The following is a 22,686-nucleotide window of genomic DNA, read 5'->3' as shown; positions in this document are numbered from 1 at the left end:
ATTGTATATAGCCTAATCATAAACTCCTCAGTGTCTTTGTGTTTTGGATTATTAGTTGGACAAAACAAGACATTTGAAGCCAAAAATATGGATGACAGTGACTGATAAGTGAACAATTTTGTTTTCTCAGATTTCATTTTGGGAAGACATGGAGACGATATGGCTTTATCAGTTTCGCCTGATCGTCATTGGAGACTCCACGGTCGGCAAGTCTTGTCTGATCCGAAGGTTTACTGAGGGCCGCTTCGCCCAGGTTTCAGACCCGACGGTGGGAGTGGACTTCTTCTCCCGCCTGGTGGAGATCGAGCCGGGCAAAAGAATCAAACTCCAGATCTGGGACACCGCGGGACAGGAGAGGTTCAGGTAAAGGACATACCATCACAATCCAACAGTTAACAGTTCCTTAGTTTTAAACTGTTATGCCAATCTTTCCCTAATATTAACCAAGTGTTTAAGTTGCCAAATCCTAACCATACCTAACCATTAAAGGATAAGGCTGGCAATATACTATTTTCTGTTATTGTTATTGTTATTGTTGTTATTGCCAAATCCCAGGATCAAGTTTTTCTGGCTCTCAGCCCCAAGCCCATTGGTTCCTACTGAAGATATACTGTACATCTTTAAACATATATAAACTGTAATAAATAAAAACAGGCTCAGTCATTTCTTAAAAGACCAGTGTGTAGGATTTAGTAGCAACTAGCAGACTCAGTGGAAGGGTTGTGGTTAGATGGTAATCCAAGATTTAGGAAACACTTATTTGATCTCATAAAATGGATAAGCTTAGGCTAGGTCATCAGGTAGCAAGTTTAGTGGGAGGTTTTGCAAAACTAGGGTTACCACCTAGACCAGGGGTCTTCAACATTTTGTAAGCCAAGGACACCTTAACTGAGAGAAAGATAGAGCAGGGATCCCCTACTGCATGTATTGTATTATAGTAAGTTGCATGATAAACTGGGCTTACAGTAACGTGTAGAATGGCCTAAAGCCTTTAAACATACATTTTTTTGCATATTATTTCTTAGCTATTAAAATAGCCTGATAAGTGTTGGCAGGATTTTATAAATCCTGTTTTAATGTTAAACCTACATCTGGCACATTGAATCCTTAGGATGAACTGTATCTGTGGATGGCCTTAGTGACTATACCTATAGGCCAGTAAGCCTATTATCAGAAGGGAGTTATATTTGCTGATAATATGTTCAATTCATGTTAAGACTTTTTAATTTTTGAAAAAAAATAGCATTACAACACAACAATTAACAACAATTTGGAGGCCCCTCTGCACTGACTCTGAGGACCCCCTGTTGAAGATCCCTGATCTAGACACAACTCCGTGAAAGAGGACCCAAATGTAGCCTAGATATGAAGGGCTCAGTCTAAGCTAACAAACACAATTCTTAGGTTCAAGTGATTATACACTTATGAAAACATAATTATAACTAGAACTGCAAGCAGTTATGACCGGGGTCCAAGCCTCATCGCGCCAGAAATCTCGACATAAATCAACATCGGCGAACCGGTGGAGCGCACGAAAGCGTAACCCAAAGCGTAACGCGGGGAGGCAAACATCAGGAAATATGGAGAGGTCTGAGCCGCAAGGTCGGCGGTACAGTGCCGTTGCGAATATCCCAGAGCCCTAAAGGATTTTTGACCACCTCTGGTCAGTCTGGTTTCATTTTCTATAAAAGCTTGTAAAACATCAACCCTGTTGTCCATAGTCACTCTATGAACATCATTTCTTTTCAGGAAAAACTGTTTAGAATTAGAATTAGAATGTTTGTGCTGCATTGAGATCACTTGAATGTTAAAAAGGTTGTAGGACCATAAAGACAAATAAGTAAAGAAAACGGAACATGAATCTCACAGATATATGTTGATATCACACACACACACAGCAATACCACACAAGCGTGTGTGTGTTGTCTACAACAGATCTATATATCCGGAGTCATGCAGTGCAAAATTAAAACATAATGAACATTATAACTCATATAAAGGACAATTTAATTACATTTCTTACATACAGTGTATTAATCTTGCATGTAACAATATAGATTAATTGACAAAATCTCTGGGCTTCTAGGCTGGATACAAAACCTTCTGTAAGGGATAGGAAGACAACAAAGACATTAGTAGAGTGGGGCGACTGTTAGTTTTTAGCTCCAAAAGACAGCATGTTTCTACTAGTTATATTATTAAGTTACAAAGTTATGAATCAGAAGTGACGTTTGGCGTCATATTTGACACACTCGACCTCAGAAGGGATAAACTGGCCCAAAATGGTCTACGTTGATTATAGCGCCCCTTAATGGCCTATCTTTACCAAATTTGGTACAGAGCCTCAGAGTGCCATGCCAAATAATCATCACAGGTTTGGTATTGATAGCCATTACTGTGGCAGAGATATCGTAATAACACATTTCCCATTTATCCATCTGTCTATTTTTCCAGGTCCATCACCAGAGCTTACTACCGTAACTCAGTGGGCGGGCTTTTACTCTTTGACATCACAAACCGGCGTTCCTTCCAGAACGTCCATAACTGGCTGGAGGAGGCCCAGAGTCACGTCCAGCCACACAATATTGTCTTCCTGCTGGTCGGTCACAAGTGTGACCTAGAGGCCCAGCGCCAGGTGACCCAGCAGGAGGCAGAGAAGATGGCAGGGGTCTACGGCATGCGCTACGTGGAGACCTCGGCACGAGAATCTATCAATGTTGAGAAGGTATGGAGGAAATTGACTTTTTCTTCACAGATACAAGATCAGCTGCGATTGTCTTATTGTGTGTTTAACTTTTTGACCACATCTCATGGCCTTTCTTAGTTCGGATTTAGTTTGCCCCTTCACAATCTGTTTTAGATTTTGTTTATTTTTCTTAAGGCGTTTGTGGATCTGACAAGAGACATCTTTGAACTGGTACGGAGCGGGGACATCAAGATCCAGGATGGCTGGGAGGGCGTCAAGAGTGGATTTGTTCCCAACACCGTCCACTCCTCTGAGGAGGTTACCAAGGGCAGCCGGAGGTGCTTCTGCTGATTTACCTGGCTGCAGCATTTGGGGGTGACAGCTAATTCTTCAGTGGACTCCATCTGTAGGAGATCCACGCCTCGCGCCTTGGCTGCATTCAGGGCAGTAGTTTTGGGACTGATGATATTTTCCCTGCTTAGTTAGGCCTTCACACTTTACTTCTATATAAAATACATGGTTTCATATTCCCAGTGCCTGTTAATGGCTCTTCAGTGATGTTCCTAACAGGCATAGAAGCACAAGAAGCATCTTAACCCTGTCACTGTTATGTGTGCATGTGTATGTGGCTGTAATACCCCTGCTGTCTTTGCAGCTCTCAGCACTTCAGCTTCACCACACTTTTGGCCTTTCCTGATGTGTACAGTTATAATCCAGTGGCCAATCATGTTGTTGGCACACATCTTTTAAAGACTGATATTGTCAATGTAGTGTGTTTATGCTCTTACGTTAATTTAAATCTGAATCAGTGATGCCAAGACTGAGCCATGCCTCTTCCTTTTCACGCATAATACTCAAAATATGTTGCAACCTTATAACTATAACCTGTGAGAGAGATGAGACCGAAAGAGATCTTCACTGATTGAACTGTATTACAAATTCAAGTGGCTTCATAAATAAAGAGAGCGGAGGATAATGAACACAAACTCAAATTGAACCAAGGTTTGAGACTCAGCTGAACTCTGTGTCATGAAACAACTGCTGGAGAAAGAGTTTGCAATGTGAAAATGTTCGATGGTACATTTGCTGAAAGGAAAAGCTACTGTAGCTGTTCACAGATTATAACCACTTTAAGAGATGGTGTGGAAGAGTCCAAGTGGTGCTGTCCTTTTTAAGGACTTTATTCAATACGGTAAATACTCAAGTTCATGTTCACTAATCTGTGCTGGTTTAATGGTGAGGAAGGTTAATCTTAAAGCCATTTGTATGGAACTCTAAGGTGTTCAATATTAAATAAATCAAAAAAGACATTTTGAAATTAACAATCATGTGAATAAATTATGTAAAATATATAAATGAACCAACGATGTGTAAAAAAACTAAAGGAATAATGAAGTCATTATTATGCCGTTATTGTATTATGTCGTTATTTAATTATTCTAATTTTCATAACTTTTATTGGAGTTCATGTTTATTTAACATCAACTTGCCCCTTTTCAAATGTTTGTTTTAATTTCATAATGACATTTTTTCAATGACAGTTTATTTCAGATCACATTTTATTTTATAATTTCAATTTACATGACAATGTTGTCATTGGCCCTTTGCCTTGCCCCATGTGTCCTGCCTCTCTTTAACCAACTGCTATCAAAGACATAGATAGCTCCTGTTAGAACAACAACATGTCAACGATATTCTCAATCAGCCCTCTCGCTGCTGCTGCTGCTGCTGTAAATAAACACAGACACGGTGTCCAAACCTTTTTAGCTTCTACATCTTAGCTTGACAAGGCTGCTCATGCTAAGTTTACAGCCTAGGCAGGGTTGTGAGCTTGAATTATTTATCAGCGTCAAAGTGAAAAGACAGTGTTAGCTAGCTCCTGTTAGCAACCAGAGAGAGAGAGAGAGAGAGTAGAGAGAGAGAGAGAGAAACTGTCTGGCTCTTTGCTCTTCTTGCAGTTGTGTTTCTATGAGGAACATATTTAGGAACGAAATGCAGCCATAGTTACTCTGAATTGACCAGCTAGCTGCTGCTGATGCTATGTAATAATTCAAGCTCGCAGCTGTACCTATCTAGTCAGCCAGCTAGGGAGTGTTGAGTTTTAAAAAGTTAAAATGTCTGAAGGAGCCAGGTTAGAAAATTATGCATACATCTGTCCCCATTTTCCCCCTCTTTTTAACATATGGAAAGGGGTTTCCTGCTATGCAACAAAAGGTGGTCTTCTGTCTCCTGTCCCCTGGGGTCTTAGTCTAGGCTAAAACAATACAATGTTGATTGGACTATGTTGATGTCAGAGTTTCACATTGACACGACAGACCCCTTTGTTCTGTAACCAAAACGTCCCCCAAAGGTGCAGAGTTTGAAGGCAGGTCAGTTCTCATTGGACAGCGACGAGATGCCTCGGTCATGGTGTCAGAAAACAGCGGGCCAATGAAGAAGGATTGAATGTGCCAGGTGAAAAGGAACCGCCCCAAGGTGCAGGACATAAATGAGAGTGTCTTAGGAATTTTCACGACTGGTTTCACGTGACTCCATCATGGGGGAAGCATGGGTCCGGTCCGCTGTCAGCTGCAGTGTTTTATTGGTTTTCTGGGGTTTTGTTGTATATTGTCTTTGGCTTCTCATCTCATCACCTGCGTGCATGAAACCCTTTTTCCTAATTCTCAATTCGACCCTCAGCCTCCTTTTCCTCAGAGATCCGAACGAACGCAAAGTTAGTCATGAATTTATAACAGTAGGTAGTGTAGCATATGTAGCCTTGTTAAGCTGCACAGGAGGTTTTAGTCACAATGTATGTGGACTGTGTTTATTTACAGTTGAGTTGGTCCATTTGGAATTACTCTGACAAAGATGACTTTCTTTCCAATAGGAGCTAACTGGCTACATTTAATAGCAGTTGTTGAAAGGGTTTTGTGATTGGCTGAAAGATGAGACAACGGTGACATAAGTATCATTACAAATGACTTTATGAAGTAAAAATTAAAAAATATAATTGAAAGAAATCATTCAATATAAAGTAAAATTGAATTAATTATGAACTCCAATTACATTCCTGAAATTACCACAAAATTGTTGTTATAGGATTTGTCAATTTGTCAATGTATTCATGAAATTCTTTATGTTATAATTGCTTGCTAATTTATTCATTATTGAACACTTTGGGGGCTCCATACTTGTGGAAGCTGAGTTTATTTGAATATTAAATATTAACATTACATGACACTTTCAGGCGATAAGCTCCTCTCACACGTATGCATACAAGCCATTTATAGATTTAATCATATCCATATTTAATCAATGCTTGCCTCCATTTTAACTCAAATTTTCCAAAGAAAGAAAATCATTTTGACTTTTGATACAATTACAATGTAAATAACCATCAGTACCTGGAATCTCATCAGACAGATCAGACTGAGTTACTGAAGGTACAAAAGTGTATGTAAAACACTGAAAGTGAACAAATGCAGATTATTTGAACCCCAGTACAACTTCGGGTCAGATTGGTGGCAAAAATATTTACTAATTCCGACAGTTTAGAAATAACTATGTTGATTTATTTTAACCGTGCAGTGGAAATGTCTTTTTCGAGTGCCTTTAGGAGGAAATAAGCCTGATTAGCATGCACACACACAGTCAACTTGCTGTTCACAACTGTGTATATCCTGTGAATGTTAAAATCTAAACTGTAAAGTGGCGGGGAACATATTGGTATCTCATTACACAACCTGTAAGTAACTTATTTGGAACCATAAACCCTGACAAAGTGGACTGTTTGATGTTGTTGTGACTCCGGGATTATTACAGCACAAGTGTCATCAATAATAAACGCCTGGAGACATTAATAAAGACTTGCTTTGTGCAAAATAAATGTATACTTGATGAAACTGACACACTGTTGTGTGACTAACAGACAGTAAAGTGTCATAGTCAAAAATATAAATATATATATATATATATATATATATATATATATATATATATATATCTATATAAAATAACCACTAGAGGGAAGCCTTAGTGTTGAGTAAGGTAGAGGGGAAAGCTTCTTCAGCACACCTTTTTTTGTGTTTTTAGGTGTTCAAATCTTGGCCTATTCCTACAAAACAACATTTAAAAAATGTTTCAATAAAAACATGTATAGAGAAGGATTCAAAATACATTTAGTAAATAAATTAAGAAGAAGAAAAAATTTGAAATTTTTCTCATTTGATTTTTCACAAGTGTTGCAAATAGAGGACAAGATAGGTGAACATTGACCGTGAGAAACTTGTGAGTAGAAATTGTGTGGATGATTTCCTTGTGTCTGGTCCTGTGTTCTAAATAATGGCGTCTTGTACTTTTATTATGTGCACGACACAATGATACAATTCATTCACTATGACTTTTTTTATCACTTTTTTTGACATACTGTACAATGACTTTCTCGATATACTACACAACTACTTACTATTGCCTATTTCCTTATACTTATACTATGACTTTTATAGCTTTTAGTGACATACTATATACTATGTCTATTTAATTTAATTTATGACTTTTAACATTCTATCCATGACTATTGTGTGCATGACAAAATAATAAAATTCATTCACAATGACTTATTCTTACTTTTTTCAACATAAAAAATTGACCTTTTTTATCACTTTTAGTGATATATTATACTATGACTATTTTCGCCTTGCTATATTAGGACTTCTTTCATCATACTATGCTATGACTTTTTCGACATTCTTTGAACTAACGTTTTTCGACATGCTATGAATTTTTCTGGCTTTTTGTCATTCTATACTATGACTATTTGCGACATACTAAACTGTCGTTTATCACCTTTTTCTTTCCACATACTATAACCATGACTTTTTCATTACTTTTTTTGACACACTTTGTCTTTTTTATCCCTTTTTTTTTTACATTACTTTTTCAACTTACTAAACTAACTTTTTTCATCCTTCTATGCTGACTTTTTTTCTCACTTTTTTACTCACTTTACTACAACTTTTTATCACTTTTTTCAACATACTATGCTATGACTTTTTATTACTTTTTTAGACATGCTTTACTATCACTTTTTTATCACTTTATTTGGTTTACAATAAATATGATACAATTATAAATTATAATATTAAAATTAAATTATAATAAAACACAGGCCTTAGTAGTGTTAGGAAGTCTGGTATACTGGGCCCGAGGGCCTGTAAAATCGGACTCCTACTTCCTAATTCCCGCGTTTTCTTTGTTTGGATTTACATTCACTCTACACAAGAAGTAATCAGAGACGATGAGTTCAGGTAACTGTATCTTTTACTCTGTTCAACCCAATAGTTAAAAAAACACAGATATGTGAGTTCACAAAGTCCGAGACTAAGTTTCCTTAGCAACAGACATAAAGTCAGGGCTCGTCCGCCGTGAGCCCCATCTTATTGTTACCCTGATCTTATATTGTCTTCCTGCAGGACGGTGTCTTCTTGTCTTCTAGGCCGAAACTATCATCTTTCACAACCCACGCCAGGGCCATCTGTGTTTCACAACTTCCTTTTCTTATACACATTTCCTGTTTATGTTCCTTTTGTAACACATAAAGCTCTCTCTATTTTTAAAAGTTAGGCTGAACCATCTTGTTCTTTGTGCGGTGGATGCAAATGTGCCTCACCCGGAGTACTTTTAACCACTTCCTTAATGAAGGCACACAACTCTTTTTTTTCAATTGTAACTTTAATTGTTAATATTCTACACTAGACAAAATAGACAAAAATCCTAGAATATTACTTATATAACACATTTCTGACCGTCTTAGCTAGAAGTATAATCACCTGGCCAATGACTTACTGAGATCAACCCGTCCCTTCGTACCCACAGGCTGTGAGTGACTCACAACCTTTGATACTGGTTTGGCCACACACATCGCTGCAAAGCACAACAAATTATCACTTTTTTCAACATACTATACTAAGACTATCACTTTTTTTTTACATACAGTGTGGTATGTAAAAAAAAAGCGTTTTCATTATTTTTGTTGCCTTACTATATTATGACTTTTTAAGACTTTTACTATATTATGACTTTTTATGACTTTTTTCAACATACTATACTATGACTTTGTATCACTTTTTTTAACATACTACACTATGACCACTTTATGAAATGATTTTTTTGACAAACTATGCTTTGACTTTTTTATTACATTTTTTCAACATACTATACTTTGATTTTTTTACATACTATACCATGACTTTTTTATCACTTCATTCAACATACTACACTAAATCTTTGTTTAGACACACTATGACTTTTTTTCCACTTTTTTCGACATATTATAATACGACTACGTATCCCTTTTTTCGACATACTATTCTATGACTTTTTTGACGTACTATGCTATGACTATGTATCACTTTTTTCTACACAATGACAAGTTTTTGGAATGATTTTTTTGACAAACTATACTTTTTTATTGCATTTCTTTGATTATACTATGATTTTTTATACATACTATTCTGTGACTTTTTTATCACTTTTTTCGACATACTATGGTATGACTTTTCAACCTGCTACACTATGACCAATTTTTTTAATGATTTCTTGACAAACAATACTTTGACTTTTTTCATTGCATTTGTTTGACATACTATACTCTGACTTTTTTATCACTTTTTTCAACAAACTATACTATGACTTTTTTATCACTTTTTTTGACATACTATGCTATGACTTTTCAACCTGCTACACTATGACCATCATCATTTTTTAATGATTTCTTGACAAACAATACTTTGACTTTTTTTATTGCATTTGTTCGACATACTATACTCTGACTTTTTTATCACTTTTTTCAACATACTATGCCATGACTTTTTTTCGACTTTTGTTTATCCATTTTTCAACAAACTACACTATGACTTTTTTATCACTTTTTTCGACATATTATAATATGACTACGTATCCCTTTTTTCGACATACTATTCTATGACTTTTTTTACGTACTATACTATGACTATGTATCACTTTTTTCTACACTATGACAAGTTTTTGGAATGATTTTTTTGACAAACTATACATTTTTATTGCATTTCTTTGACCATACTGTGACCTTTTATACATAATATTCTGTAACTTTTTTATCACTTTTTCGACATACCATACTATGACTTTTTTTTATCACTTTTTCGACATACTATAGTATAGTATGTCGTAGTATGTCGAAAAAAGTGATAAAAAAGTCACAGTATAGTAACTATACTGTGACTTTTTTATCACTTTTTTCGACATACTACGACTTTTTTTTATCAATTTGTTAAACTATACTATGACTTTTTTTATCACATTTTTCGACTTTTTATGACATACTACACTATGACCTTTTTTTTATAATTTTCTCGAGGAAGTATACTTTGACTTTTTCCGACATACTAAACTATGACTTTTCAACATACTATGCCATGACTTTTTATCACTTTTTTCAAAATACTACACTATTACTTATCACTTTGTCAACAAACTATACTCTTACTTTTCATCACTTTTTTAGATTTAGTATACAATTAGCTTTTTGAGACACTACACTAATATGACCTTTTGATATTTTTTTCGAGAAACTATACTTTGACTTTTTAATCACTTATTTTCGACATACTGTACTATGACTTTTTCATCACTTATTTTCAGCATACTATACTATGACTGTTTAATCTTTTTTTCTCTTTAATATATTATGAATTTTTATCACTTTTTCGACATACTACACCGTGAACCTTTTTGAATAATTTTTCGACTAACTATACTATGACTTTGTTTTAATCACTTTTTCCGAAATACTACGCTATGACTTTTTATCACTTTATTCAACATTCTAAACTATTAATTATTTTTGAATGCTACACCATGGCTTTTTTATCACTTTTTTTGACATACTATACTATGACTTTTTTGACATACTACAATATGACTTTTTTATGACTTTTTTCAACATCCTATACAATGATTTTTCTTACTTTTTGGACTAACCATATTATAACTTTTTTCCACATCCTATACCATGACTTTTTCACACTTTTTCCTGTCATAATACATATTATACTATACTTTTCGGATATACAGTACTATAACATGACCTTTTTCAACAAACTATGCTATGACTTTTTTTATTCAATTTGTTGACAAACTATAACTGTTTTTATAACTTTATTCGAGATACTATACCATTACTTTTTGACACAATGATACAATGACGTTTTTGACTTACTATATTATGACTCATGACTTGTTCAACATTCTATACTATGGCTCAGGCACGTGCACACAGACGTTAGGCTGCGCAATTTTATCGAAATCACAATATGAACTAGTGCAATATCCAAATCCTATGGGGGCACAATATTTGTTAAAGGCAAAGCATGTGTCAAGTCATTCAAAAATAAAGTTCTGTGGTGCTGCGGAGACATCCCGAACCAACAATCGTATCCTACAGAGTAAAGAAAAAAAATCACATTTCAATCATTTAAAAAATACATTTTTCACTGAAAATGAGAATAATGATACAAAAAAGATCATTCCCTCCAATATCGTGAATTATATTGCTATCGCAATATCAGTCAAATAATTGTAATTAGATATTTTCCTAATATCATGCAGCCCTAACATCAAAAGGTACTTGAGCACCTGCCCTTTTTTTCAATGAAAGTTCCCCCTTTTTCTGGATGCATGTTTTTGTTTTGTTTTTGTTTTTGTTTTTTATATGTATATAGCCATTCCTGTTTGCACACAGCTTCCCTGTCAATCAAATTAATTTATTTTATTAAAAAAATCAAAATATCAGATCTGAAGAAGAGATCTTGTTGAGCCCTCTTCTTCTCTCTCAGAAAGGCAGCAAAAAGGCAGCAGTCTCTTCCAGCTCCTATCCCAGAACGTTTTTCTTGTCTTGTGTGGAGGGGAGTGGTGATGAACAAAAGACTCGAGCTAATTACCCAAAAGACAACACAAATAGTTAACTTCTGTCTTGCTAACAAGCATGAGCTACTAGCTCATGTAATAAGTTAGCAAAGGTTTAGCTAAGGAATCCCAGCCCTACAGGCTAATGTCCTGTAATTAATGGAGACACTTCAGGTGAACAGCTAGAGTGAAATCTGTTTAATTACGTCATCATGATCGCCACAGTGATATGCAAATTAGGCGTTAACAAATTAATGCTGTGATACAGGGATGCCTGTAACACAGCATTAATTTGTAACTCGTGTTTTCACAACCTTCTACTCGTGAAAGTGCCCTGGAACGGCAGTCAAAGCCGTGACTTATTACCCGTGAACTCGTACCAGGTCGTTGTACTCCCAGTTACAGTTTTCGACGTCACAAACACATAAACAACAATGGCGACCCCTGTTGATGCTGTACAGGCGCCGGTGATTAACGGTGAGAAATAAAAATAAATAAAAAATAAAAAGGCAACGTAAAGTAATTCCACACATTGTAATCTAAACAATACACATACGACTGTGTACTACTACAGGTTATGTTTATTAAATCAAGGCCAAAATATGTCGCTGACTAGAAATCGCTAGTATCACCTCGCGCTAGCTAACGTCAACGTAAGGTAGCCGCTAGCTAACGCTAGCTAGAAGGGTTTGTTGTGACTTTGCCAGGAACGCAATCAAGTTGTGAGTCGTGACTTGAAGTCGTAATTTACGGGCTAAAAACTGTATCTGGAACGCAGCATAAAATGCTATAATAATAATACATTTTATTTATAATTCCCTTTACATTTCACAAGGAAATCTCAAAGGGCTACAGTTAATAGGGAGTTAAAAACAGTTTCCAGAGTACGATAACAATTTACAAGCAATAATAAAACACCATAGAACTAAAATTAAAACAGTGACTGTTTAAAAGGCCTTTTGAAATAAGCATAAAATGCTAAATTTGCATTCAATTGACAAGCTAATGCAGGTGAACAGGATTAACTAAATAACTAAACATATCTCCACAGAATTTACCCCCTTAAAATGTAGGAATACATATTTTGCAGCCCAAAACAAATACCATCTAAATATGTATTTTGGAAGTTTTATTTCAATTAAACTAAAAGAAGACATGGAAGAAAAATGGATCAACATCTCAAAATCATAGACAGATAAAGAAAGAAGCTCAAAATTGACTACAACATGAGAACTGTGTCCTGGATTAAACTGTAGGCTAACTTCTTTGTTTCGATTGTAGGCTCCTCATTTTATAACAATGTTTTTTATTGTAAAGTTAACAAACAGCCTTTTCAGTTTAGTGTTTATAAAAAAGATTTTTATAAAGAGATTAATTTATTTATTCCATTAACACCAAAATAATTAAAATAATGAATTTCCATTTGCAAAATAAACTATTTCTCAGTAAAACTATGTCCCTCTCCTTGGTGCTGTCACCTATTCTAAATATATATATTTGAAACTAGTAGCATAGAAAACAGTTTCCTTTGCTGTTTGTGATTAACCTGATGAATAATAAAAGGTCTGTGTGAACTGATTATTTTATCAAAATTGTGGGTTAGGGAAAAATAAGAAAAATAAGAAAATAAGATAAATTGGTAAGGTAGACAGTTATTTTAAATATATTTAGTGTTTTGTTTACATTTCATATAAATAATTATTAACTATTAGGCCTTTATTTTATTTTTAATCACTTTTTTGACAGATATAGACATGTTGGACATCTTTAAAAAGGTGAGGAGCTGTAGTGTGTGAATGAGCTTTCAAATTCAACGGGAAATTTGGCCATTTGGGGGCAGTGCAAAGTCAGGAACTTCAGCAAAAGAATTGTGTTTGTAGAAGTGTATGACAAGTTAAATGCTTTGAATGAGTGAAGGCCTTTTGTTGCACATATTAAGTGTTGTTCAGTATTAAATATTGTGGGAATTGCTCTGAGTGTTTAAGAAAGTGGGTTTGAGCAATTGAGAGAAAAAAAAAAAACACAGTAGCATACTGTATTTTTAGGCGTTCAATTGTGGCCTAAAACCACTAATAACTTACTGAATAGAGATGGGATATAGAAAAATACTGTGTGGAGAGAGAAATGTAAGAATTAAACCGTTGTAGGCCTGTTGTTGCAGGATATATATGAGAAGTTAGTAAAACAGCACATTGTCAACATAGTTAGGTGGAGTCACCAGTGACTCATAGAAAAACTAGTACACTTTGGCTTCAACAGGCTCTGGCCAGCAGCTCATTCTGAGGAAATATCTAAACAATTCTTTAAAAAAAAACACAGATGCATTTTCTGCTTTAAGCATGAATTGTTTTATATAAAAAAAAGCTTGTTTTATACACACACACACAACAGCAATATGTACAGGATATAAAACAAAGACAAAAATAGATCATTGCTGTTAATGAGAGCAGACAGGGAAGGGACAGGATAGTATTACATTTTGAAAGGCATTAGGGCTGAGTATGAAGCGCTCTGTGACATGAGTCAGAGCAACAACCTTTTTGATAGTTACAAAGTACTTGAGTTGTCCAAGATACAGCTGGACTCTGTTCTACCAGCCCCAGTGCATTTCTCAGGCAGAATAATGGTTCTAGGCACCAGTTTATTGACCGACATCATCTAGCAACACTTTCAAAATGTACTTTTACTGTACCTCCGTTCTCAGCAAACTTTATGGTTGATGTCAAGTGTCCAAAGGGGGGGTGCATTTTCTAAGCCAAAACGGTGAAGATGTTTGGAAACAGCATCTACAGAAAAGCTTTAATATTACATCCAACAGGACCATTTTGACTAGGATTTCAGCAGCATCAAGTGTCAAATTAAATGCCTTCAAGTGTGATTTACAAAAACCTCTCTTATCAAATTATGCACGTCATGTGTTAAAGAAAGTATGTTTGTATAATTTACAGTATTATACAAATAAAGAAACAAATTTAAACAAATACTGTACATTCTACAGAAAAGCACTTTACTAGAACAAAAATACTATAAACAATAAGTTACATCGCTTCTAGAGGGTTGGGGGGGGAGAGACACACACACAGACACACACACACACACACTTTAGCAGTCACTCTTTTGTGACTGCTTTGTTTTCAAAAACATTTCCATCTGGTCAATTACAATTAAATCATTTGATTAAATCATTTGACGATGCAAGACATTTGCAACAAAAAAAAAGGTAACAAATCAACAAGGGTGACAAAAAAACTGTACATGTAACAATTAAAATACATTAACACCTAAAAAGCATATTAAACTGAGATTGATATGAAAAGACAAAACAACACAAGATCAGGTCAAATCCTAGTATATGGCTGGACCATGTATGGTAAATGTGCTTAATGGTGGCCAAATTGTTACAGGGTTAATCAGCGGTGGTGTCTATAATGTGAAAATAGATATTGTAATGTTCATCTGGTGTAGTCCCGGTGATATTTATTTGTTGTGTACTCAAGTAGCATGTCACATGACATGGTCGAGATATGTTTGAGACAAATAATTGAGGACTGCATTTCAATCTTATTGTCCTGGATTACTCATCTAAATTGTTAGTGTAATTACCGTTACTCTGGTAAACAGACCTGTACTTTTCAACCTATGACAATTATAAACCACAGCCTCAAATGTTAATTGTGAGGAGTTGCAGCGTTCATTCATGGACAAACCAACACCTACACTGTAGATGTAATACCACTTTAGCTCCTTTACGGTTTCTTTTTTTCCCCCTGTTCTCTTCGGTGCACCAATATTAACATTGCTGCCGGAAACTGAATTTGTACTGTGTTTAGTTCTTTTCACCACACTCACCGGCTACTAAAGCGTTGTCTGCTTCCTTTGACCCCCCCCAAAAAAACTATATTTAGAAATAGCCTCATGTAACTGCTGTTTGTGACTGCTTTTTGTAAACTACATAAGCCTTCACACTGTGTGCCGTTCCTCTGCATGTAGCCTATACTCTGTGCTCCTGAGCCTATGACTTGAAACATGTGGCAGTGGCAGCAGCAGCCACAACCATGGATTGAGGAAATTAATCATCTGATTGATGGGCAATTAGGAAGATAAATGTTTGTTATGCCAATACATTTTGAAAAGGCAATAGCCAATTAATAAACATCAACACTCAAGTCAAACACCCACTCTGACCAATGGTGGAAGCCAAAAAGAAAGCAATGCCAAACAATTCTATAAACAATTCAATATTAACAGTTCTATTAGTAGACGTAAATAAAAAGTAGTAAAAACTAATTACAGTTGAATAAAGTAAACGCAATGGGAACTCAGCAGACAAAAGCTGCCAAGAACAAGTTTCAATTGAAACTAAACAAGAACATTTGTGAGTCTTTTCACAAGGAATTATAAACAAAAAAAGGGGAATATGATATTTTTGTGGTAATGAAAGACAGACCCTGTGTTCAGAAACACATCCCCAGCTCCCAGATCAGTCACAGGTGAAAGATTATATCAATTAAACTTCTATTGCGATTAAGGACCTTGTAAAGTGCAAATCTTATCAACCTCCTCAGATGTGCGAAAATATCTGGGTATAGACATGCAAAGATGGAACAGAGAGGCCTGAAATCGTGTAATCTAATTAATAAGCAAATTCCAGATTTAATTTACATACTTGCACCCAAGGGTCCAAAAAGTAGTTTGTCAACCTTTGTGGTATTAAAAGCCTTTAAAAAAACATTTTAGTTATTAGGTTTAGGTTGAAACAAAAGCCACAAAATGCCTGTAAATACCATTGCACTAAAGTCACAATATGCAAAACATGGATAAATTACAATACGCAACTAATTTCATACCATTTTAAAAGGGTGCCGGGCACACTAACTTTATGGCTGTTCTCTGGGAGCGGGGGGCACAAGGATGATCTGTAAAGCATGTACTTCCGCCTCAGACACTGAATCGTACAGTATAGAGGGCATGGACGTCATCCATGTGCTAGTGACCTAACTGCACTGAGGCCCTGATTGACACTAAACCACCGAGTCAGTGCTACCCTGTTTACACAGAAACAAACAGCCTGGTGAAACAAACAAGAACCAACAACTAGACATGTTAATTCTACTGAAGGCTTTGTTAGTTAGGTCCATTCAAAGCATGTGTTATAGGCAGGTAAATATCTTACCAGAAGGCTAAGGCTAAGTACAAACAGACAGATAGAAACAGACCCCATGGCCAGAACGTGGCTTTGTCAGTGTCTAGCCATCAAGTTAATCAGCCTCCAAGTCAGAGGTAAGACGTTTGTGTGGCGCTTTCTTGCCTCTCCTCCCTTTAAACCCAGGGCTGCGTTCCAAGCCGCCTCCATTGCAGCATTTTGCTGCCAGTTCAACCAGACTGCCAAAATGAGTGTAGATGCTCTGGCAACACTCCCCAGGTCTACGTCAGTGTGTCTCAGGGGCTGCTGCCTACTTCCACGTCACTGTCGTTAGGAGCGCCCTTGTAAATCGGGCTTTTGGTCTGCAACGTGGGCTCATATTTGCGTGGGGAGGACCTTTTGGCAGCTTCACTGCTGTTCCTAATACCATAGAGGAAGTAGATGGCAAAACCTGGAGGGTAGGAGAGAGGCAACAAGAAGTTATAAAACAGTCACATGAATGGCGCTAGAAATAAAAACATGATTAGTAATTTTTAAACGTACCGATAAGCATCCAGACGGCGAATCGGCACCATGTACCCCGGTCCAGCTGCATCATGAGGTAGAGATTAACGAAAACACTGAAAAGAGGCAACCAGGGAAGCAGAGGGACCTTGATGGGACAAAGAAATGAAGGATGTGAAACAAAAAAAACATCAGCATAACTATTTTAAATGTACCTGGTTCTGGTCAAAGTACCACTCAATAAACTAAATGTGTGCCAAGGTAAATAGGACGTGGGCATTCAGCCACTCTGAATCCCTTTTCTGTAACACTCAGGGTCTGATCGGTACCTTGAAGTTGAGAGCCTCTTTGCTTTCAGGCTGCCTGCAGATGATGATGAGACAGACGATACAGAGCAGAGTCAAGATGACACAGGGCACCACGACAGCTGGATGCCCGGCCTGCAGCATTGTGAGAGAGTTGGCCAGGATGATGCACAGCACAGTGATAAAAACCGCTGCAGAGAGGCAAGAAAGAGAAAGTTATTTAGAATAGTGGCTTATTTTATTACATATTTTACTATACGTTTTATTTGCTGTTAAAAAAAAATGCATTTATCAGCGAAGACAAGTCCTCAACTTTCCTTCCATCTTTAGATTTCTCCCAGACACACTTACAAATAATAGCAGTGGTGGCATAGACAATATTCCCAGAGGTCTGCGTCGGGTGCTTTCCACTTGGGCAGAAGAGCAGCTTGGCGGTGAAGGCCTCTCTGAGTGGTCTCGCTTCCGTCTCCATGCCGTACTCGTCACCGCTGTCCCCTCCACTTACGGCAACCTTCTCCCCTTCCACCAGCTCCACCAGCTTCTCCATCTGGCTCGAGGAACTCAAGCTGCCTGGCTGATACCTGTGGAGGGAGCAAAATATATATCAGAGTGAGTGGAATAAAAGAAGGATATGTTTCAGTGGCATATCTAGAAACAACCCCCTAATAGCTAGAAATATTGTCAGCATACAAACAGGGGCTTTCATAAAATGTTATAACCCGTTTTGTTCAGTTTAGTCCACTGCCTATAGGAGATTACTTTATCTGTACACAGATTATAATACAACTATTACTTAAAACTGGCTTCATTGATACTTAGCGATATAAGTGCAGCAGCTGCTTGAGAGTATTTAACACAAGATTACAAAATCAGACTCAACTTTCAGAGTGTGGTTGTAGAGAATAAAAAAGGTGCTTACCTGAGGATGAGGACACAGATGGCCACTAAAGAGTACGCCAACAGAGTTCCAATGGACATGAGGTCAACCAGAGCTGCCAAGTCAAACAGGAATGCCATCAGAGCTGTAAGGAGAAGTAAAAACTGAATGAAACCTTTGCACTGCCACACCAGAACTAGGATTCTTCTGAGGAACTAAAACTCACTGCGTTTAGACCGCAGGGACCGGGGTAAAAGATTAGGATATTTTTAGAGCTGGGCGCATATATTATAGATATATATATATATATATATATATATATAATATATATTATATATAATTATATATATATAGATATATAAATATATTATATATAATATATTATATATTATATATATATTATATATTATATATTTACCTGTTCTATTATTTGAATATACCCACTTAGTCATTATATCCACTACTGATTATATTATCAAAAATCTCATTGTGTAAAAAAAAAAAAAAGAGAGAGAGAGAGAGGTAAAAAAGGTAGTGGTAGTAGGCTTCTCTAGTATAAACTTACAACCATTTTAGGACAAGATCAAGAGGAGAACATTTATTGTTATTTGATAGCATTAATAGAAAAGTTAGCTTTTGTTGTCTTCCCGACTCATTTTAAAAAAATGACTAAGAAAAAGAGAGAGATCGCACAAGCCAGCACCACACTGAACTGTAGTGTGCTGCAAACATGTGTCTCAGGCTTATGAACTTTATTTTTTATTTTTATTTTTAACTAAATTGAACTCAAGGTTTAAAAGAAAAAAGAAAAAAAGTGGCAAGTACAAAATGACTCATGACAAAATCTGATAAGTGTGCGTAGCGCCCCTACCGTAATTGTCGCCTATGCAAATCAGTGCACTTATGTTAAAACACTAACCGGAAATGACGAGCGGGATGAACACTTCTCAAAATCTGAAAAAAACTGACCTTTGTTGATTAAGAAAAAAAAAAAAAGGCCTAAAATGTGTTTTTAGAAACACATTTTCGTGAACTATTTACATAAAATAGAATATTGTATTTTAACAAGCATTATGGTGATTATGGCCACATTATGCATTTGTCATTTCTGGTGTTTATTTTTTGCGAGAGAATACAGATTAGCGCTGCCGGCTGTTATGGAGACGTATTGTGGCTCGCGCACGCGCAGAACGTACGCTCAAATGGTAATGCGTCAGCAAAATTATTTTCCTACTCTTCACATTCTTTAGACCGCGATGGAAACACAGACAACAATGGGCTGAAGTGAGCTTACCTGCAACAACGCCAGAAGCGATGGTAGCCAGGAGAGGAGTCTTTGTGCGAGTGTCGATCCTAGACAGAACACGGAACAGCAGCCCATCCTCTGCCATGGCGTAGATAACACGGGGCATGGGGAACATAGAGCCTAGGAGACTGAGAGAAGATCAATAGTATCAAACTTTAATATTAAAAAGCTTTATTTATAGTGTTATGTTAAGAACACACTGTGGCAAGAATGCAATTTCCCTCGTTACCTGGTGGACAGAGCACAGAGAGAGCCCACAGCCACAATGTATCTGGCAGGAGCCCAGTTAACGTAGCTGAAGGCCTCAGGCAGAGGACTCTGGGAGTTCAGCTGGTAGTACGGCATCATGAGGGTTAGAGCGGCAGACACACCAAAATAGGCAAAAAAACAGATCAGCAGCGAGGCGACAATGCCAACAGGTATGGAACGCATTGGGTTCTTTGCTTCTTCACCTGAGGACAACGGGAGGAATGAAACAAAAAGAGGATTAGTTGATAAAAAAGTGATCACATGGAACAGAGAAACAGACAATCAATCATGTTTTCCAACACGTGAGATTTTGTGCTTGTTGTCATAAAGCACGTAAATGTGTTGCAGTCTTCAGTCACCAGACCAGCATTGTTCAAAGATGATGTGGAAAAAAAATATCAACCTTGGCAGATGTACTTCTATAATTTTGAATGAAAACCCAATTTCAAACGCTGTTCCACTTCACGTGTGTTTGTATAATGTTATATAGCCATTTCTGTAAACCCTTTCTTTACATCACTTATCAGGGAAATATTACAACCACTCACTTGTTGTGGCAATGCAGTCAAAGCCCACAAAGGCGTAGAAGCAGGTGGCAGCACCAGACAGGATTCCAGTCAGGCCAAATGGAGCAAAGCCACCCACGCCAAATTCCTCCTCGATCCTGAGTGGCAAAAGACAAGATGCACAGTTTAACAATCAAACAGGGAAAATAATAAAAACCATGACTTAATTTGCTGGTAACTGTCAAATACGGACTTAGTAAGCCTGCTGCTGTTGGTGCCGTTGGTGCCGTTGGTGCTGTTGATGCCATTTATGAAGCTTTCATAGTCTTCTTTAGTTAGGTTCCAGTTGGCAGTGTCACCCTTAACAAAGCCAGAGATGATAACAAAGCCCAGAACCACCAGATTGATGCCGGTGAAGATCTTATTCACCAGCGCCGATTCGTTCACGCCAAAGGCCAGAAGTCCTGAGGGCAAGACATGAGGAGAGAGAATTCATATTCCAGCACCAATAACAACACGTCCTGATATGTGGGTGGATGTGTTTGTACTTCATAACGTCCAAGATGCCAACATTAGTCGGCAACACCAATCCACCAATTATCTATTTCTAACACTGCTAGTGGCATGTCACACTAGCTGCAATATTAGTGTGACAACTGTTCTGGTTGTTAAGCAGCGTTTTTCATACAATGCTAACAGTGGTTAATGTGGACTGCAATAATTAAACACAGTTTAACTATACACATTTATAAAAAGCTACGGAGCTTAACCTGTATCACAACCTTTGTCCGAGCTTGCATTTGTCAATGAGTTCCAAGCCAATTTCAACCAAAGAGAGTTGTTCCTTCCTCAGATTTTTAATTAAAAACTTTAAGAATTGGTAAAAACTTTCAGTATTTAAGTGTATAAATAAAAAATTAAAAAATGCGTTTCTAACTTAATCATCTTGCAATAAATCATATTTATCTTGAAGACAGACAAACTTTATTCATCCTGAAGGACTTTTAGTATGACTAAATAACTAGTTAATGACTGATGATGATGAGCTGAGGTAACTCACCAGTGAGCAGCAGGACCAGGATGAGGGCAAACAGGTCGGGGTACTTTGCCAGCACATGCCCTGGCACCTCAATTGTCATGGAGGCTTTAAAGAAGTCAGAGATCTTTTGCTCAACTAAACTGTCAAACGTTGAGCTCCATGCCCTGGCCACACTGGCCGTACCTAGAAGAGAAGGCAGAAACTTGTTTGTCAACATTGTAGTGACTGGGCGACTCGTCCTTTCCATGGTTCTCTAGTTTCCTACTTGGGATTTTGGCACACGTAAAAATGCATTTGGAAACAACATAAAAAGCACTGCAACAACTTCACTGAAACTTTAGAAAGCTCACCTATTACATAGGAGAGGATTAGGTTCCAGCCTGTGATAAAGGCCATGATTTCTCCAACGGTCACATAGCTGTAAAGGTATGCGGAACCTGTTTTGGGGACACGGGCGCCAAATTCAGCGTAGCACAGACCGGCCAACATGGAGGACAGAGCAGCGATGAGGAAGCAGAGGACAATAGCAGGTCCTGCCTTTTCACGGGCAACCTCGCCAGCGAGGATGTAGACACCGGCACCGAGTGTGGAGCCCACCCCCAAAGCAATGAGGTCCAGGGTGGACAGGCAGCGGGCGAATCGGGTCTCTTCTCCAGAGCAGTCTAATGCCCGGCGACGCAACAGGATTTTTCCAAAGTTGGACAGCTTGTTTGCCATGTTTGCTGTGACTGTGTGTGGGCGCTGAACCAGGCTATGAGATTTTAATTCTTACAGTGTGGGTGTGTGCGATTGACACAGCTTAAACAGAACACCTGTGACTGGTCTGAGAGTAAAAGTACTTTGAGCAGATGGCTAGGTCCAAGCCCTCGTTTATTATTGGTCCTTTGGTGCAGGTCCGGTGACTTAGGCAAGAGTCAGAGAACAGGATGTGGCAGGTCTGGGGTTTCAGTGTTTTTGCAGCAGCAGATTAGGACCTGTGAGAAAACACAATAAGAAAACAAGATTTTAAAACAGGGAACTATTCAGTAATTGCCAAAGCTTATATTTCACAGTGTTTGGCATTGTGAGAAGGGGATTACAGCATAATTTCTTTCCAGAAAAGGTGCAAAAACTGTAGGGAAACCATGACAGGGTTAAAAAAAAAAA

The 22,686-nt window shown here is 37.2% G+C and overlaps 2 protein-coding genes across 5 annotated transcripts in view; one reads left to right on the top strand and one right to left on the bottom strand.

Annotated features, from left to right (window-relative positions):
• The window catches only part of LOC116700764 (ras-related protein Rab-39B), a 13,051-nt gene extending 9,302 nt beyond the window's left edge, over window positions 1-3,749 (top strand). For both annotated transcript variants that reach the window (XM_032534210.1, XM_032534209.1), the window contains 3 exons: window positions 131-363; window positions 2,455-2,725; window positions 2,882-3,749. In XM_032534210.1, coding sequence (XP_032390101.1) covers window positions 149-363; window positions 2,455-2,725; window positions 2,882-3,037 — 642 coding nt within the window. In that variant the 5' untranslated portion in view covers window positions 131-148 and the 3' untranslated portion in view covers window positions 3,038-3,749. The remainder of the gene's footprint in view (window positions 1-130; window positions 364-2,454; window positions 2,726-2,881) is intronic.
• A 10,492-nt stretch (window positions 3,750-14,241) lies between these two features.
• The window catches only part of slc7a3a (solute carrier family 7 member 3a), a 17,988-nt gene continuing 9,543 nt past the window's right edge, over window positions 14,242-22,686 (bottom strand). For 2 of the 3 annotated variants that reach the window (XM_032534197.1, XM_032534198.1), the window contains exons 2-12: window positions 21,891-22,514; window positions 21,562-21,723; window positions 20,755-20,965; window positions 20,544-20,659; window positions 19,976-20,198; window positions 19,735-19,874; window positions 18,483-18,585; window positions 17,915-18,144; window positions 17,588-17,754; window positions 17,298-17,406; window positions 17,051-17,205 (exon numbers count right to left, since the gene is read on the bottom strand). In XM_032534197.1, coding sequence (XP_032390088.1) covers window positions 17,051-17,205; window positions 17,298-17,406; window positions 17,588-17,754; window positions 17,915-18,144; window positions 18,483-18,585; window positions 19,735-19,874; window positions 19,976-20,198; window positions 20,544-20,659; window positions 20,755-20,965; window positions 21,562-21,723; window positions 21,891-22,257 — 1,983 coding nt within the window. In that variant the 5' untranslated portion in view covers window positions 22,258-22,514. Of the gene's footprint in view, window positions 17,206-17,297; window positions 17,407-17,587; window positions 17,755-17,914; window positions 18,145-18,482; window positions 18,586-19,734; window positions 19,875-19,975; window positions 20,199-20,543; window positions 20,660-20,754; window positions 20,966-21,561; window positions 21,724-21,890; window positions 22,515-22,686 lie in introns of those variants that run through there. The other variant, XM_032534196.1, reaches the window with a different exon arrangement.

Source organism: Etheostoma spectabile, chromosome 13, assembly GCF_008692095.1.
Source record: "Etheostoma spectabile isolate EspeVRDwgs_2016 chromosome 13, UIUC_Espe_1.0, whole genome shotgun sequence".
Lineage (NCBI taxonomy): Eukaryota > Metazoa > Chordata > Actinopteri > Perciformes > Percidae > Etheostoma > Etheostoma spectabile.
Note: the sequence above shows the minus strand (reverse complement) of the source record. Positions and strands in the feature narration are given on the sequence as shown.